The sequence below is a fragment of the Rhinoderma darwinii genome, chromosome 5, assembly GCF_050947455.1.
Source record: "Rhinoderma darwinii isolate aRhiDar2 chromosome 5, aRhiDar2.hap1, whole genome shotgun sequence".
In the NCBI taxonomy this organism is placed as follows: domain Eukaryota; kingdom Metazoa; phylum Chordata; class Amphibia; order Anura; family Rhinodermatidae; genus Rhinoderma; species Rhinoderma darwinii.
Window position 1 is genome coordinate 237,398,492 of NC_134691.1, and position 20,024 is coordinate 237,418,515.

Consider the following 20,024-nt stretch of genomic DNA (forward strand, 5'->3'; position numbering starts at 1 on the left):
GGACAACCCCTTTTACGCCTACCATGTGGTAGGCTTAGATACAGGACCCCAGCAGACAGTAATCTTATACTGTATAAGATTACTGTTTGCTGGACCCTGTATCTAAGCCTACCTTAGACTTAGATACAGGGTCCAACAAACTGTATCACACATGCACTTGGGCCCTGTATCTAAGCCTACCATATGTGTTAGGCTGTGTTCACATCAGCGTTGCTCTTCCGTTAAGGGGTTCCGTCTGAGGTTTCAACCCAGTTGACTGTGCTTTTGATTGAAAACGACGGAACCCTGTCACAATGGTGACAAACGGAAACCTTTAGCAACGTTTCTATCACCATGGAGATCAATCGTGTGGCAAACAAAAGCTGAGGTTTCAGTTTGCCTTTCCGTTGAGGGGTTACCCAACGGAAACCTCAGACAGAAGGGCAGTGGTGATGTTAACCGGCCCATACGAAGGTTTTTTTTTGTGTTTGTGTTTTTTTAAAGGTTCGGTCATTGGACTACGTCAGATTCGAGGGTTGTGTGTATTTTATTTATTTCAAAAAACCTGTTTTTTCTATGTATTTGTATTTTTTTGAAACTTTATAACTACTGCCTTATTAATAGTTGCTGGCTGATTGACAGCGTCCATTACTAAGGAGGGTCTTAGGGTTAGACAGTGCGGAGGCTAACACTAGCCTCCGTTATTACCCAGGTACACACCACCACCAGGGGTGCCGGGACGACCCGGGTACGATCCAGTACCAGACCATCTGTAGTGACGGCTGGGCACCAGGGCGGCCGCAAGCTGGTATTATTAGGCTGGAAAAGGCCAAACACAGTGGCCCTTCCCAACCTGGTAATGTTAGGCTGCTGCTGCTGTGTTGTATCTGGCTGGTTATCAAAAATAGGGGGACCCCACGTCATTTTTAAAAATAAATAATTGGAAAGAACGATGTGGGGTTCCCCCATTTTTATAACTAGCCAGATACAACACAACAGCAGCAGCAGCCTAGCATTACCAGGGTGGGAAGGGCCACTGTTTTTGAGCTTTCCCAGCCTGATAAAAACAGCCTGCGGCCACGCCAGTGTCCTACCATCACTACAGATGGTTGGGTACTGGATTGTACCCGACTCTTCCCGTTACCCCTGGTGGCGGTGGGTACCAGGGTAATAATGTGGGTTAGTGTTAGCCTCTTCATGTCTAATATTAAGCCTTGCCTTGTCAATCAGTCAGCAACCATTACTAAGATGTAGTAATAAAGTTTAGAAAAATACAAAGACATAGGAAAAATATTTTATTAAACTAAAATTCCCACACAACCCTCATTAACCATTTTATTGAGAATAAAAAAAACGCCGTCATCGAGGTAGTACTCGAATCCAAAGTAGTTCAACAACCGAACTTGTAAAAAAACACAAACACACAAAATTACATAGTAACACATAAAAAAGCAAAACAATTATTATTGTTACCTTTCCTGGGTCCAGCGCTGGAACCGCAATGTCAGCGAGCTGGGCCCTATATCGAATCCTATCATGTATAATACTGTCTCCTCAGCCACTGTATCTAATCCTATCATGTGTGATACTCTTCTGCTGAGCTACTTTATCTAATCCCATCATGTGTGATACTGTCTGCTGAGCCACTGTATCTAATCCTATCATGTGTAATACTATCTGCTGAGCCACTATATCTAATCTTATCATGGGTGATACTGTCTGCTGAGCCACTTTATTGAATCCTATCCATAGCTATAGGGTCGTAGTGCTATAGATATGCTGTCTCCTTTATACACATATATATACACGAAAACACACATTTATTTGGGGGGGACATATGTATTGGGGCTTTTTCCCCTGACACTTCAAGACCTAGTGCTGCATCGCTGGGTCACTTAGGAGATCCAGCGATGAAGCTGGAAGCTGCGAGCCGTCGGCCATGAGAAGTTTGGGGGGGCCCAAGAAGAATCTTTGTATCGTTGCCCATGAGCCTTTAGCTACGCCCCTGACCAGAGCCCACCGCAAGGCAGGTTGGATTTGGCTGCTTAGAACCCAGGTTGCATTAACAGAATACATAATACATAATGCAGGCAATACCAGAACGGAATCCAGACAGACAGAGGGTAAACAGCAAACAGAGTACACAACCTGGAGAGACTGTAAGTCCAAATCAGAAAGCAGAAGAACAGCAGGAGTTGCAGAGGTCAAAACCAGCCGAGAGCAGAATGTCCAAATTAGTGAACAAAAGGGTTAATCTAAAGACGAAGCTGAGGTGCAGTTCAAATAATCCAAATAGTCAGGTGATACAGGGTGTAGCCAGGAGCTGGATCCGATACTTGCATACACAAGGAAATTCACAAGCAACAATGAAAGAACTGACCAGACTTAATTACTCCACCCTAGAAACTGATAGGAAGAAGACAGAGAAATTAGATTGTCTCTGCAACTTAAACCAGAGCCACCCAGAAGCTAAGCTAGTAGTCATGACAATTTCCTAACAATTATAAGGGTAATTACGATTATGGGGATACCATATTAATATTTCTTTGTCTTACCGTGGTTTACTAAGTTATTTTATTTACTTGCTATTAACAATTTTTTTAATTTAACTGGTTGCCGACACAGGACGAGTATGCTCGTCCTGAGCGGCGAGCACTTTGCGCATTAGGACGAGCATACTCGTCCTGTGTGACAGCCGTCTGTGCGCGTCTGTGCGCGCGATCGAGAGCGGGACAACGGCTGTAATACACAGCCACGGCCCCGCTCTGACAGCGGAGAGGAGAGAAACATCTTCTCTCCGCCGTTAACCCTTTGAACGCCGCGATGAAAGCAGATCGCGGCGTTCAAAGAGGGGGGACTGCACATTGATCGCGTCACAGAAAATAACTGTGACGCGATCAAAGCCCACAACTCATATGGCCAGACAGCCCAGGGTCCATTGAAGGACCCCAGGGCTGTCTGAACATATTTCCTTTTGTTAGGGCATACTGAGGTATGCCCTAACAACTGCCTGTGTACAATCAGTACACAGGCTAATGTACTGGCATATAGATCTATGCCAGTACATTACAGTTACAAAATAAAAATCAAAATGATAAATCCCTTTATGGGATTAAAAAAAAAAGTTAAATGAATGTAAAAAAAAAATTATGATAAATAAATAAATAAAAAGTTAAAAAAATACACAGAAACACACATTTTTTATAATAAATAAACTTTTTAAAATATAAGTCCCAAAACATGAAATAATATAGACATATTTGGTATCGCCACGACCGTAACAACCTGTACAACAAATCTATAACATTATTTATGATGATCGGTGTATGGTGTAAAAAAAAATATTAAAACTGCAGCGGAACTGCTTTTTTTCTGCATTTTCGCCAAAATAAAAATGTATAGAAATTAAACGATAATGTATTTGTACCAAAAAATGGTACCTACATAAAGTACAACTCGTCCCGCAAAAAACAAAGTCTCATACAACTACGTCGTACAAAAAATAAAAGAGTTATGAGCGTCGGGATGCAAAGAGGGGAAATGTTAAAAAATTGCTCTGTCCTCAAGGCCAAAATTTGGCCGTGTCCTTAAGGGGTTAACTTTATTTCTAATTTTTGATTAGTCAAATTAGGGTACTTGAAGCTGCGATCACCTGATTGCATATATAATGTTTTGGAATACTTTGTATACCAAATCATTCTTGTCTTGGAGTGTTACGCTGAAAGGCAGTCTATTAGGCCATGCTTCTGGTATATACTGCACTGATGGTAGACCTGTTGGCCTTTGATAGGCCCCTGAATGCCATTGTAGCACATCAGTAACCTGGGCTGATAGAGGGCTATCCCTTCCTTAGTCAAACTATAGGTGTCATAGTCACTATTGACTGTGGCATCTAAAGGATTACATGGCTAGGATCAGAGTTATCAACGATCCCAGCTGTTAAAACAGGATGTTGTCGGTCATCAGCACAGAGTGTTTTGGTTAGTTATGGGAAATTATGTTTGATGGCCCCATTGGAATCTTTGTACATCACTGTTGAATATGTTGGTGTTATATTGGTGTTATATTAGCACAGTAAATAAGCACCTAAATAAAGAGTGCCTGAGTGCAGTTAGCAGAAGAATGAGATACACAGGCGGCAATACTCGGGATGATGGGATGTATTAGTAGCTTTTCTCTGCCCTTTGATCTTTACCTATACAAACTGTGTAGTGAAACTGAGATAAAAAGATAAAAATTAACCCAATTATTAATAAGAATTATGTGGACACACAGGAATATACACCGTTTAGTCATAACATTAAAAAGTCATAACATTAAAACCACCTAGTATTGTTTTTGTCTCCCCTTGTGCTGCCAAAAGAGCTCCTGACTTAGTTGGGCGTCCAAGGATTGGACTTGTTTTTCTAGCACATCCGACAGATGCTCGGTCAGATTGAGATCTGTGGAATTTGAAGGACAAGTCAACATTTTGAACTCTTTATCATGTTATTCAAACCATTACTGAACAATTTTATCAGTGGCAGAGAGCATTAACTTACTCAAAGTGGCCACTGCCATTAGAGTATACTGTTGCCATAAATGGGTGTACTTGGCCTGCAATAATGTTAGGCAGGTTGTACGTGTCAAAGTAACATCCACATGAATACCAGGACTCAAGGTTTTTCAGCAGAACATTATCCAGTTCATTACACTGCCGGCTTGCCTCCTTCTTATTTTGCAACCTAATTCCATCTCTTCCTGAGATAAGTGATGCACATGCTCCTGTCGGCCCACATTATGTAAAAGAAAACTGTATGAATAGGAACTAATATTTGTATTTCTTATTTTTTATGTAGCACAACTAAAAATCTGGTACCGCCAGTCATCATTGTAATTTGCACTCTGCTCTACATTTTACTGATGTTTTTCGGTAAAATTAAGGACCAGCATGAATCGCAAAAAGATGGCTTTGTGTTTCTTCAAGATAATTCTCCAAATGACCAGCAGCAATATGCTATTATGGTTGATGTAGGTTTCCGATCTAGACCAAAGACTACATCTAAGGTAATCCGATCTAAGCTGAAATTTAAATGGATACTTAAACTAAAGCTCTATCCTTGACTACTATAAAAGATATATGATGGCAGAAAATTTTACTCGCTGTAAGTCGGATCTAGGCATCTGATGTGGCATAGTCCCAGCAGTTTAATTTAAAAATGTTTTTTTTTAATGAAATTATAGGCATATGGAGGTACAGTAGAGGCCCCATACACCTCTATGGAAGCCCGATTATAGCCCTGTACAAAACTGAACCGTAATACAGCCGCGTCTATAAGCTCTACTTCATAATTTCTAACATTGCATAAAAAACAGAGAGGACAAGCACCCTATGCTAGTTTCTGGGGGACTTCATCAAACGTGTCCCTTGTGCATAGGTGCACTTTGGAGTCATGCTCCTGGCTGTTTCTGTTGCAATATACTGTGTTGCATATATTGCATTATTATAAAATTCACTTTTTAACAATACAGTAATTGTATTGTGTAATTGTTTTACAAAAGTTAAGCTTGTGCAATATGATATCACTAATTAAATTAATATAAAGGAATGCCTAATCAATAATCTTGTTATAGGTTCACATTATTTTACATGGCGAAGATGGTGTTTCTGAAACACGTGAGCTGTGTTGTACAGACAAGCCTCTGTTTGAAAGAAATTCACGACACACATTTATAATGAGGTAAATTCATGTATACAGTTATATTGTTTTACTGCAACCTTGTAGGAATGATACTCATGGATACACATAGTTTGCTGCATAAAAATATGTCAATCCCAGTGATGAGCATGATGCACAGTGAATTGTACGTTTTGCTAGCAGATTTTATTTATTTTTCTCAGTGTACCTGAAAGTCTTGGGCCATTGTGGAAAGTTCACATTTGGCATAACAACAGTGGTTATTCCCCAAGCTTGTACCTTAGCCATGTGATGGTCAAAGACCTGCAAAGTGGAACCAGTTGGTTTTTTTATGCGGAATGTTGGCTGGCCATCGATGAGGGAGATGGGAAAGTTGAGCGTGAATTCACATCTGTAGGACAAGGATTAGGATTCAAAAGGGTAAGTAAACTTGTCACTTAACAAAATAAGATGGCCCTCCTTTATACCACTGTCTCAGAAACATTGGGGCACATTTATCAAAAGAAAAATGGTGCAAGTGACGGGCACTATGGGAGAGATGCATTAGGACTACGCCAGTCTTAATAAAAAACAAGCTAGAGTAAGATGCGACAAATGTATTACGAGGCAAATGCCTTGTAAAAAATTTGTTGCATCTTTGGCTGTTTGCGCGACATCAAATGAAATCTATCCCAGCCAGGAGCTGGCGTAGATTTCCACTATAATTTACACCAGTTTCTTGCCTAAATTAAAGTAAATACATCAGACCACGAGTGACCTTGCCCCTACTGCTAAGCTTTGCCCACTTTTCCAAAAGTGCAGAGAGCACGGGAAACAACACAAAAGTTGCGATTTTTAAAACTTTTGGGGCGTTGGCGAAACACCATAAAACTGGCGTAGGAACGTTGTTAACTTTTCCCCTATATGTTTGAACTACATCCACCATTTTTTTTAAAAATATTCAGCATTGGTTACAGCTGATTTAGAAAATGGGTCATAATATAGGTGTAGGTAGAAGTTGCACCAAATTCAAAACTTACGTTTGCTAACTATTCCTATATTTATGTAGTCCAGCCATAAGATGGCTCATGTCACCTGCTTAAAACGTAAGTTGATAATACAAAGAACAACGAAAGGGGTAAAATGTAAGGAAGTTTGAAAGACGTCATTTAGAAAAGTGAGTAGTTTATCATGTACAGCTGATGTATTATGTCTCTCTTTTGTGTACCAGCTCTTCTACTGCAAATTCACAGAATATCTGGAGGATTTCCATTTCTGGGGTTCTGTCTTCAGCCAGCCTTCTTACAGTTGGTTTTCCCATACACAACGAATAACAACATGTTTTGTCTTGTTATTGGGGTACATGTGCTTTAATGTTATGCTTATTCACTGGACACAAGAACAGGTATAGTACTCATTTTTGAGACAATTATATCTCACAGTTGTTTTGTACTGTCACAAACTAATTGTAAGATGTAAATTGTTGATTGTGAAGTTTTTCTTCAACCTTAATGTTGATTTATGGAACATCTGAATTCTGAAGGCATAGAACACAGCAGAGGTGTAGCTAGGTTTTTTTTCACCTGGTGGAAAGATTCAGTGTGGCACACATCCATCTGGAACTTACCATCCCTCACCACCAATTAAATGTAACATATTTTTTCTTTGCATCTCAACACAAGCAACAATACAAACGTTTTAACATATCACACACTATACAGTGGTTTCCATTATAAACAGAAACCAGGACAAAATAAGCCAGGCTGCGGCACAGACGGTTGGGCTGGGTAAAAGAACTCGAGGGCAGTTCTCATGTACATGTGCCAGGTCTGCATCATCTGCTGTCTTAAACGGACAGAGGCTGCTGTGTCAGTTTAAGAAAGCAGCTGATGCATTAAGTGTGCCGGGTCAGGCATCTGCCACAACAGCTGCTTTCCTGAATGACAGAGGGCCTCTAATAGACCGTAGGCCCTGGGCTGCTTCCCAAACTTGCTGCCTTCTTCCCACCGCCAACCTGCCTTGCCATGTCTATAATCAAAACCACCTTTTCTGAGCTAGCATTGACAATTAGATGTTGCCATTCCCCTGGTCAAAGGGCTGTGTCCTTACACACAGACAGTGTTCAAATATCGATGATAGTATCAGACTGTGTAGGGACACATTCTCTTGATAAGGCTAATGGTAACATCGTGTTGTCAATTGGGCTACAGCTACATGGACACTTTTTGTGAAATACAAGGATTTACTACAACAGACATGACAGGAGTGGTGACCTTATCTGTGCAGGTCCTTGGTGGGGTGGCGCTAGCTTCCCTGCCTCTGATGCTGTTCAATCAGTTTGAGAGGAGTTCATGCCCTGTTGGGTAACTACATCAAATTAGCATATAGTGAGCTAACACAACAGTGCGTCATAACTCTGAAACAAGGGGCCCCAGGAAAAAAAGAAGAACAGAGCTGGAATTAGGGAGTCAATGCTATTCAGGTCAGTAAAACAGTTCAACTTATATGACCTAGTGACAGATCCTCTTTAATCCTAGCTATGCCCAGGGCACATGCCCCAGTTTCCTCTCTGAATTATGTCCCTGTAACCCAGACACTTGGAGAAAATAATTGTTTGCCAAAGCAAAATCATAAAATTGTATGTCTTAACATGTTCTATAAGAAACGAATTAGTGAGGCATTTATTAACTGGGTGAAAATTTTATTCCATGGTACTACAATTTGGGATGAGTTGAAAAACAGGACAAGCACTTTAAAATGTTCTCCTTTTTCCCTATCTAACTCCCAGTAGGCCACAGTATGGCGTGTCCACAAAAGAATATATGTATAACTTCAGGCACTTTGAGGACAAAAAACTTTTATAAAGTTCTATGTGGTTAGTGTCACCCTGCAAAAAGTCATACCTAAAGACTACTAATAGCACATTTCTATAGAACAAATCCGAAACAGTGTCTTTAAGCAGCTGGGTCTTAAGTGAGTGAGTCTTAAAGAGGACCTATCACTGCACATAGGGTACCTGTTTTATTCAAAAAATCATTAGACCCTTTAAGTATTAATTTTCTAAATGCATGTAATTAGAACACATATTAAAAATAACTCTGTATAAATTGTGCTTTCATTTACTTCCTGGGTAGGTTACTCCTGGATTCCTTTGCGACTTCGCTCAATTCCCCATGGCAGCATAGAATCTGAGAATGCGAGATCTCGGTGGTTATCACAAGATCTTGCGTTTTGCCTAAAGAAGCTCTATTTGCTAAATTGATATAGCGGTTATTGATCATGTTACAAATGATCTCATCTCTTGGCACTACAGACCTGGCACTCCCCTAGATCCCCTTATACGTCACCAACCGAACAATTAGAGTCTCTCACTCACACACCACCTCCTCGTTCTGCCCTCTCTGTTGGTGTCCATCAAGGCTTTGTCCTGAGACCCTTGCTCTTCTCTCTGTGTGCCTTTGGCTTGAGACAGTTCATAAAATCCCATGGCTTTTATTACCACTTCTATTCTGAAGAGACACAAATTTACCTCTCTAGACTCAATGTTACCTATCTGCTTTTTAGAGTCCCAGAGTGTCTAACAGCTATATCCTTCTCCTTCTCCTACTGCTTTCTAAAACAAAACATGGAGAAAACGGAATTAATCATCTTTCCACCATTTTACTCAAGCCCTGCACTAGAACTATCAATCACAGTTAATATCTCCATACATTCTCTAGTCTCACAAGTCCGCTGCCTTGGGATAACATTCTATTTTGTCCTCTCTTTCAAATCGCACATCCAAGACCTTACCACCTCTACCTCAAAAACATTTTGCGAATACGCTGTTTCCTCAACCAAAAAAGTCCTAGTACTTGCCCTCATCATCTCCTGCCTGGACTACTGCAATATCCTTATCTGTAGCCCCAATCTAACACTCTTGCACCCCTCCAATACACCCTCAACTCTGCTCCCAGGTTAATCTACCTCTTCCCTCATTTCACCTCTGCCTATTCCCTGTGTTAATCTTTCCACTGGCTACCAATTGACCAGCGAATTCAGTTCAAAATATTAACAATGACATACAAGGGTATCCCCTTTATACATATCTGCCCTAATCTCCCGATACCTCCTCACATGAAATCTCCGGACCTCACAAGACCATCTGTTTTGCTCCAAGATTTCTCCCGTGGATCGCCCATACTCTGGAACGTGCGACTCCAACACATTAGACTCTCTCCATATATACCTTTAAAAACAACCTGAAACCCCAGCTCTTAAGAAAAGTTTACAATCTACAATAATTCTTCTGCCACTACTAGGGCTTCTTCCCTCACCTTCTGTCGCCTTCCCTCTTCCCTTATAGATTGTAAGCCCTCGTTTCTCTCTCCTTCTGTACGAGTCTGCCATTTATTAACGTAGCATTTCAATCTAGACATAATTTGTCATAGTGTGTATTTTTTACATTTATGAAACACACTACTTTTCCTACTCCCCCCGTTCCTTTGTTCATGCCATTTATTAACCCCTTAATGACCAGCCTATTTTAAACCTTAATGACCAAGGTATCTTTTACGTTTTTCCATCGTCGCATTCCAAGAGCTATAACCTTTTTATTTTTGTATCGAGATAGCTGTATAAGGTCTTGTTTTTTGCGGGACAAGTTGTATTTTTTAATAGCACCATTTTGAGGTACATATTATTTATTGATTAAATTTTATTAACTTTTTTGTGGAGGAATAGAAAAAAAACAGAAATTTTGCCACACTTTTTCGCGTCCTATATCTACGCCGTTTACCGTGTGGTATAAATAACACAATTACTTTATTCAGGCGGGTTGTTACGATTGCAACGATACCAAATTTGTATACATTTTGTATGTTTTACTACTTTTACACAGTAAAAATGCTTTTTTTTCAAAATTATTTGTTTTTGTGCCTCCATATTTGAAAAGCCATAACTTTTTATTGTACCGCCGATGCAGTTGTATGAGGGCTTTTTTTATGCGGGAAGACTTGTAGTTTTTATTGGTACCATTTTGGAGAAGATGCGACTTTTTGATCACTTTTTATCACGCTTTTTTTTCAAAATTATTTGTTTTTGTGTCTCCATATTTGAAGAGCCATAACTTTCTTATTGTTCCACCGATGCAGCTGTATGAGGGCTTTTTTTTTTTGCTGTAAGACTTGTAGTTTTTATTGGTACCATTTTGGAGTTGATGCGACTTTTTGATTTTTTTCTATAGTTTTTTATTTAATTTTTTACACCGTTCACCGTGCGGGTTAAATAATGTAATAGATTTATACTCGGGGTCGTTACGAATGCGGCGATACCAAATATGCGTAACTGTTTAATTTATTTTGGTTTTTTAATAGTAAAGCATTTTGTAAGGGGAAAAAGTGGGTTTTTCATTTTTTTTTCACATTTTTTTTTATTAACTTCATTAAACTTTTACTTTTTTACTAGTCCCACTAGGGGACTTTAATATGCGATCATCTGATCGCTATTATAATACACTGCAATACTTTTGTATTGCAGTGTATTACTACCTGTCCGTTTAAAACGGACAGGCATCTGCTAGGACATGCCTCCGGCATAACCTAGCAGGCATTTACTACAGGCAGAATTGGGGGCCTTTATTAGGCCCCCGGCTGCCATCGGAGACACAGACACTTGGTGATCTTATCACCAGGTGTCGGTGGGATCAGAGGGAGCTCCCTCCCTCTCTCCAAAACCACTCAGATGCGGCGTGCGCTATTGAGCGCCACATCTGAGGGGTTAAACAGGTGGGATCGGTCTCATCTGTTCGAGCAGGGACACCCCCAGCTCTCAGCTACATCTGGAAGCTGAGAGCAGGGAGATTTCACAGCTCCCTGCACTGTTTATTTATTCTGATGCAGCACTGTAAAAAGTCTTATGCATCAGAATAAATTCTATTAGTGGCCGGCGTGAAAAGGCGTATTGGCGGTCACTAACGGGTTAAGCTCCTGTTTATTGTTTCCGTTGGCTCATGTTATGTACTTAAACTTTTTTATATGTATAGCTGCCTGGAATTAATGTCACTTTAAAAATTATAATAAAAAGACAGTAGTTATCGATCTGTTTTTTTTTTTACTTGGAATTTTTTTTCTTGAATTCCTTGTTTTGTTCTTTTACAATAGAACTTAGACATACGATCTTTTGATCGCAAGCATGATACACTGCACTACTTATACAGTGCAATGTATTATATCTGTAAGTATTATACAACAGGCAGCCTTAGGGCATGCCCACACGTGGCGGATTTCCTCCGCAACTGTCCGCATCAATGCCGCACAGAATCTGCGTTGCAGATTCTGCGGCGGATCTGCCCAAAATGTGCAGTAAATTGATGCGGACTAGCTGCTGCGGACTGCGGGAAAAGTGCTTCCCTTCTCTCTATCAGTGCAGGATAGAGAGAAGGGACAGCACTTTCCCTAGTGAAAGTAAACGAATTTCATACTTACCGTCCGTTGTCTTGGTGACGCGTCCCTCTTTCGGCATCCAGCCCGACCTCCATGGATGACGCGGCAGTCCATGTGACCGCTGCAGCCTGTGATTGGCTGCAGCCGTCACTTAGACTGAAACGTCATCCTGGGAAGCCGGACTGGAGACAGAAGCAGGGAGTTCTCGGTAAGTATGAACTTCTATTTTTTTGACAGGTTGCTGTATATTGGGATCGGTAGTCACTGTCCAGGGTGCAGAAACAGTTACTGCCGATCGCTTAACTCTTTCAGCACCCTGGATAGTGACTATTTACTGACGTCTCCTAGCAACGCTCCTGTAATTACGGGAGCCCCATTGACTTCCTCAGTCTGGCTGTAGACCTAGAAATACATAGGTCCAGCCAGAATGAAGAAATGTCATGTCAAAAAAGCAAGACGCATCCGCAGCACATATAACATTTTCATGACAGCTGCGGACTTCATTGCGGAATTTAGAATCTCCATTGAAGTCAATGGAGAAATTCCGCCATGAGTCCGCAACCAGTCCGCCACAACTCCGCAACAGCCCTAGCATGCTGCGGACACCAAATTCCGCTCCGCAGCCTATGCTCCGTCTAAACGAACACTGCTAAATAAAAGTGGAAGTCAATGGACAAACGGCTCCGCTGCGGATTAACGCTGCGGAGTGTCCGCTGCGGAATTCAAGAGGAATTCCGCCACATGTGGCTTTGCCCTAATAGGCTCATGTCCATGGCAGACCTGACATGGCATCCCATCGGCACCCCACGATTCGGTGACACGTTGTGGGAAATCATAGGGAATGCCGAGACTCACCTGACCAGGAAGTTCGAGACTGACTCCTTGCAGGGAGTGAGGTATTTGCATAATGAAAATAAATTGACATTTATTTTGATTACATGCATTTAGAAAAAAGGGGCTAATTTGATCTAAGACAGTTACTCTATGTGTGGTGATAGGTCCTCTGAAGGGAATTATTAGGAGAAGCAGAGTGAGATAAAATATCCCAAATTTCTAATAAAGTTTGGAACATATGAATTTTAGTATTGATTTATTCTCTGTTCACATGGTTCCACTCCGTCAGGTTTCCATTGTCGTTAACTGGCAGAAAAGTGTAAATGTTAAAAAAAACAAAAAACGGAAACTTCACAGACCCATTACAGGTCAATGAAATTTGTGAAGATCTGTTTCAAAATGGGTCTGGCATATCCATTGTCCATAGAAACAAAACAACATAATGTACATGTAATCAAAGCTTTATACAGATTCAGACATGTACTGTAGCTGTAACAGACAAAATCATTTTCAGAAGAGGCAGCAAATGTAATGAGAGGAAGAGGCACCCACAAAAACAAAAAAAAAAAAAAAACTAATTCTATAAATAAACCTGATGTATCATGTAATTTTTTTATTTCCCACATAATACTGTATTGCAAGATATACCATAGTTTAAAAAATAAAAAATGGCTTGCACCGTAAAAGTTACAAATTGTGCAACGTCTGCCACACACCAATGGGCCAATGGCTAATATTGATTTATATAGTTGAATTCATATTTAATAGTTAATATTATCCAGCATTCTGATATGGTTTGAGTACTTTATGTTGTTATAGTTATCATAAATACATGTTGTGGGGTATTAATATGTCTTTTGAGTGACTGTTTTGAAACATTCATTTTAATTGTTTTAATCTTTTTCTTGGTTGGGCAATTACAAGTATACAGTTGAGATCGGCCTTATTGAAATCTCTACCATTTCTATGACATGTGGACTGAAAGTTACTCTGGCTGTGTATCCGGTTGTAGTATTGTTATCTCTTCTGTTTAGATTTAGTCCGGTAAGTTACCAATTTTAGACACATTTTTTTCATGATTAAGGTGATAATGAATTTTTGTGGCAGTAGTAATAACAGTTGTAGCTGTATTGTTAATAAACAGTAATAATAATTACTTTAATAAATTCATGTTTACTCCTGCTAATCAAAACTATCTTCATATAATACCTTTGTATTACATGTTTGCATGTTGCATTGTTTATATTATTTTAATTTTCTTATAGAAAAAGTTCACCAAAGATTGTGGAGACAACCGATTTAAAATTGTAAAAGGCTCCCAAATAGACTCTACCGAAGGTGAGAAAAAAACATTCTCTGGGATTTTAAATGTTATTAATTTGTCAATGTTATCAATAATCTTTTTCAGAAATATATATTCAGAAGTTTGTCGCTATTCTGGGTAGCAAGAAGGAACATTAGATTTAAAGCCCCATTGGTAGTGAGATAATAATTAACCCCTTCACGACCAGCCCACGTAGATTAACGGGCTGCCGTGCTGGGCTTTTCTCCTGCAGCCCGTTAATTCACATGGTGCCAGAACAGAGTGCACAGCGCTCTCCCTGTGCAGTGAATCTCTCAGCACACGCTGCTACTAGCAGCCTAAGGGTATGTTCACACGGCGGGGGTCCGTAACGGCTGAAATTACGGGGATGTTTCAGCCTGAAAACATCCCCGTAATTTCAGCCGTACCGGCATGTGCAGGCGCTTGAACGCCGCGTCAATTACGGCCGTAATTAGCGCTGCTATTCATTGGAGTCAATGAATAGCGGCTCCAATTACGGCCAAAGAAGTGACAGGTCACTTCTTCTACGCGGGCGTCTATTTACGCGCCGTCATTTGACAGCGGCGCGTAAATATACGCCTCGTGTGAACAGACAAACGTCTGCCCATTGCTTTCAATGGGCAGATGTTTGTCAGCGCTATTGAGGCGCTATTTTCAGACGTAATTCGGGGCAAAAACGCCCGAATTACGTCCGTAAATAGGCCGTGTGAACATACCCTAAGTGCTGAGAGAAGACATCAGGACCGGATTGGTGTCGGTCCTGATGACATGATCACCATGATAAAGCTATCATGGTGTTCACAGCAAAGTTTGTTGCAGCAACAAACTTTCTGTGCTGTTTGTTACAAGGTTTCTCCTCCCTCCCTGTCAGATCGTTCTGAGACAGTGGGGGAGAAGAAGCTGTGCCGAGCAGCTGCTGTGTGTCTCGTATAAAGACACACCGACTGTGAAAAACACACACAAATAACACCTCCACATAGATAGTTTAGTGTAGGCAGCTAGTTATAGTTTAGGTAGATAGTACTCAGACTAGGACAGTTAATTAGTTGATTAAAAATCAATTAGGGCTTATAATGTGTGTGTGTATATATATATATGTATAATATATATATTATACAGTATATAAATATATATCTATATGATTTTATATATATATATATATATATATATATATATTTATATATATAGAGAGAGAGACAGATATATATATATATATATATATATATATATATATCTGTCTCTCTCTCTCTATATATATATATATATCTATAAAATCATATAGATATATATTTATATACTGTGTGTGTATATGTATATATATATATATATATATACACATACACGTCTATATTATATATATATATATATATATATATATATACACACACACACACACACACACACACAGACACACGTAATATATATTATATATAGACATATATTTGAAATTTGTTAATACTAAAAATTAATAATTAGGGATGTTATATATCTATATCATCATATAGATATATACGTACATGTAATATATACGTATACACACATATACTTATATAAATCTCTTCATATATTTTACACGTCTGTAAATTCTAAATACATTGATTCATTGTTAGGCTGTGTTCACACTGAGTTTTTTGCAGGAGGAAAATTCCACCTGCAAAAACGGCTCCAGACGTTTTCTGCACAGTGGTTTGCCAAAAACTCGTCAAAACACTCGTCGAGGTGTTTTTTTTACCCTTCTGACTGATTGAAATGGGGTTTTGGAGGCGGAAACCGCCTCAAGATAGGTCATGTCGCTTCTTTTTACCGCGATACGTTTTTTTTTGCTCACCGTAAAAAAGCTCGTCCAACTCCCATTGAAATCAATGGGAGACATTTTTGGGCGTTTTTTTACGAGTTTTGCAAAGCGGTTTCCGCGTCGAAAAGCTCGTAAAAAAAAACTCAGTGTGAACAGGGCCTTAGGGTTGTTCATAAATTTATTGATCAATGGATTAGTGGACTTTTTCTTTGTTACTTTTTTTTAAAACTGTTACAAAAAATAAGTAAAAAAAAAAAAATACGTAAAAAATGGCACGCAAGTTATATACCACTTAAGAGGCATTTGCTCTCTTGGATTCTGATAGTGAATGGGGTCACTTATGGGGGGTTTCCGCTGTTTTGGTCCCTCCAGGGCGTTGCAAATGGGACATGGCACCGAAAACCATTATAGCAAAATTTGAGCTCCAAAACCCAAATGGCGCTCCTTCCCTTCTGAGGGCTGTAATGTGTTCAGATATAAGTTTATGACCACATATGGGGTATTGCCGTAATCAGGATAAATTTCTTTACAAATGTTGTGGTTCTTTTTCTCCTTTATTCCTTGCAAAAATGAAAAAATGTCTATGTTTCTTCAGAAGAAATGTAGATTTTCATTTTCACAGGCTAACGCCAATAAATTCAGCAAAAAACCTGTGGGGTTAAAATGCTCACTATACACCCCTCAAGGAATTTATCTAGTTGTAGTTTCCAAAATGGGGTCACTTTTTGTGGGTTTCAACTGTTTAGATACCACAAGACCTCTTCAAACCAGACATGGAGCCTAAAATATATTGTAATAAGAAGGAGGCTTCAAAATCCACTAGGTGCTCCTTTGCTTCTGAGGCCGGTGTTTCAGTCCATTAGGACACTAGGGCCACATGTTGGATATTTCTAAATACTGCAGAATCTGGGCAATTAATATTGAGTTGTGTTTCTCTGGTAAAACCTTCTGTGTTACAGAAATGTTTCTATTACAAATGAATTGCAGCAAAAAAAATTACATTTGTAAATTACACCTCTACTTTGCTTTAATTCCTGTGAAACGCCTAAAGGGTTAAGAAACTTCCTGAATGCTGTTTTGAATACTTTGAGGGGTGAAGTTTTTAAAATGGGGTGAATTATGGGGAGTTTCTAATATATAAGGCCCTCAAAGCCACTTCAGAACTGAACTGGTCCATGAAAAAATAGGTTTTGGAAATTTCTTGAAAATATGAGAAATTGCTGCTAAAGACATATGGGAAATGTGAACTAGTAACTATTGTGTGTGGTATTAATATCTGTTTTGCAAGCAGATACATTCAAATTTAGAAAAATTCATTTTTTTGCAAATTTTCTATACATAGTTACATAGTTACATAGTTACATAGTTAGTACGGCTGAAAAAAGACACATGTCCATCAAGTTCAACCAAGGGAAAGGAAAAGGGAAGGAAAAATTTCTACACATAGGAGCTAATATTTTTTTGTTCTAGGAAATTATCTAACCCTTTTTTAAAGCCATCTACTGTCCCTGCTGTGACCAGCTCCTGCGGTAGGCTATTCCATAGATTCACAGTTCTCACTGTAAAGAAGCCTTGTCGCCTCTGCAGCTTGAACCTTTGTTTCTCCAGACGGAGGGAGTGCCCCCTTGTTTTTTGAGCGGGTTTTACAAGGAACAGGATATCACCATATTTTTTGTATGTGCCATTAATATATTTATATAAGTTAATCATGTCCCCCCTTAGTCGTCTTTTTTCAAGGCTAAATAGGTTTAATTCTTTCAATCTTTCCTCATAACTTAAATTCTCCATGCCCCTTATTAGCTTCGTTGCTCTTCTTTGTATTTTTTCCAACTCCAGGGCATCCTTTCTATGAACTGGAGCCCAGAACTGAACTGCATATTCTAGATGAGGCCTCACTAATGCTTTGTAAAGTGGCATTATTACATCCCTGTCCCGCGAGTCCATGCCTCTTTTAATACACGACAATATCCTGCTGGCCTTTGAAGCAGCTGATTGACACTGCATGCTGTTATTGAGTTTATGATTTACAAGTACACCCAGATCCTTCTCAACAAGTGAATCCGCCAGTGTAGCGCCCCCTAGGACATATGATGCATGCAGGTTGTTGGTACCCAGATGCAGAACTTTACATTTATCTACATTAAACTTCATTTGCCAAGTGGACGCCCAAACACTTAGTTTGTTTAACTCTGCCTGTAATTCATGAACATCTTCCATAGTCTGAACTATATTACATAGCTTGGTGTCATCTGCAAAAATAGAAATAGTGCTATTAATCCCTTCCTCTATATCATTAATAAATAAGTTGAATAATAGTGGTCCCAGCACTGAACCCTGGGGTACACCACTTATAACCGGTGACCATTCAGAGAAGGAATCATTGACCACAACTCTCTGGATACGGTCCTTGAGCCAATTCTCAATCCAATTACAAACTATATTTTCTAAACCTATAGTCCTTAATTTACCCATTAGGCGTCTATGGGGGACAGTGTCAAATGCCTTTGCAAAGTCCAAAAACACTAAATCCACAGCGGCCCCTCTGTCTAGACTTCTGCTCACCTCTTCATAAAAACAGATTAGGTTAGTTTGACAACTTCTGTCCTTAGTAAAACCGTGCTGGCTGTCACTTATAATGCTATTTATTGTCACATAATCCTGTATATAGTCCCTCAATAGCCCCTCAAACATTTTCCCCACGATGGATGTTAAGCTTACTGGTCTATAATTACCCGGGGAAGACCTAGAGCCCTTTTTGAAAATAGGCACCACATTTGCCCTGCGCCAGTCCCTTGGCACTATACCAGTCACTAGAGATTCTCTGAATATTATGAAAAGGGGGACAGAAATAACTGAACTAAGCTCTTTAAGAATTCTAGGGTGTAACCCATCTGGTCCCGGAGCCTTGTGCACATTTATTTTATTTAATTTAGCTTGGACCATCTCTACATTCATCCAATTCAGTATATCAGCCGATATATTAACAGCACTGGCACCGGCTACATGAGCTGCTCTTTCTTCTGTTGTATATACAGAGCTAAAGAACCCATTTAGTAACTCTGCCTTCTCTTGATCCCCTGTGATCAACTCCCCATTACCATTATCTAGGGGTCCTACATGTTCAGACCTTGGCTTTTTTGCATTTATATGCTTGAAGAATTTTTTAGGATTTGTTTTACTATCCTTGGCCACCTGCCTTTCATTTTGTATTTTTGCTAATTTTATTACATTTTTACAGATTTTATTAAGCTCTTTATATTTTACAAAGGCTACAGCTGTACCCTCAGATTTGTATTTTTTAAATGCCCTTTTTTTGTCATGTATTGCCCCTTTCACAGAAGGTGTAAGCCATGTGGGGTTTAATTTGAGTCGTTTATACTTATTACCTGTAGGAATAAATTTTGCACTATAATAACTCAAAGTAGATTTGAAAATCTCCCATTTATCATTTGTTCCATTATTTGACATTAGTTCTTCCCAGTCTATATCCTGAATTGCAGCCCTCATCCTGGGGAAATTGGCTTTCTTAAAATTAAATGTTTTTGCCCTCCCAGCCTGCGTTTGTTTTTTACAGTATAGGTAAAATGTAACTATATTGTGATCACTGTTACCGAGGTTTTCACGAACATTGACATTCCCAACAAGATCTGCATTATTAGAAATGACCAGATCCAACAGAGCTTCACCTCTAGTCGGGTCTTCCACAAACTGGCCCATAAAATTTTCCTGCAACAGGTTGAGGAAATGTCTCCCCTTTGCAGTTGAAGCCGAACCATGACACAAATTAATATCCCGGAAATTAAAATCTCCCATTATCACTACAGTACCCGCCTGTGCAGCCCGCTCCATCTGTTTATATAGCTGAACTTCCATCTCCTCAGTTATATTGGGGGGTCTATAGATTACACCAAAAGTAATTTTTTCAGTGTTTACCTCCCTTTCTAGTTCCACCCACAAGGTTTCAACCTCCTCACAGTCTTCACCCACTATTGTCTCTTTCACACTCGCCTTCA

General features: G+C 39.5%; 1 protein-coding gene across 1 annotated transcript in view; it reads left to right on the plus strand.

Annotated features, from left to right (window-relative positions):
* The window catches only part of PKD1L1 (polycystin 1 like 1, transient receptor potential channel interacting), a 433,476-nt gene that overhangs the window by 278,109 nt on the left and 135,343 nt on the right, over nucleotides 1–20,024 (plus strand). Inside the window, exons 40-45 of the mRNA XM_075828219.1 lie at nucleotides 4,818–5,025; nucleotides 5,593–5,699; nucleotides 5,861–6,077; nucleotides 6,868–7,041; nucleotides 13,817–13,936; nucleotides 14,158–14,230. Coding sequence (XP_075684334.1) covers nucleotides 4,818–5,025; nucleotides 5,593–5,699; nucleotides 5,861–6,077; nucleotides 6,868–7,041; nucleotides 13,817–13,936; nucleotides 14,158–14,230 — 899 coding nt within the window. The remainder of the gene's footprint in view (nucleotides 1–4,817; nucleotides 5,026–5,592; nucleotides 5,700–5,860; nucleotides 6,078–6,867; nucleotides 7,042–13,816; nucleotides 13,937–14,157; nucleotides 14,231–20,024) is intronic.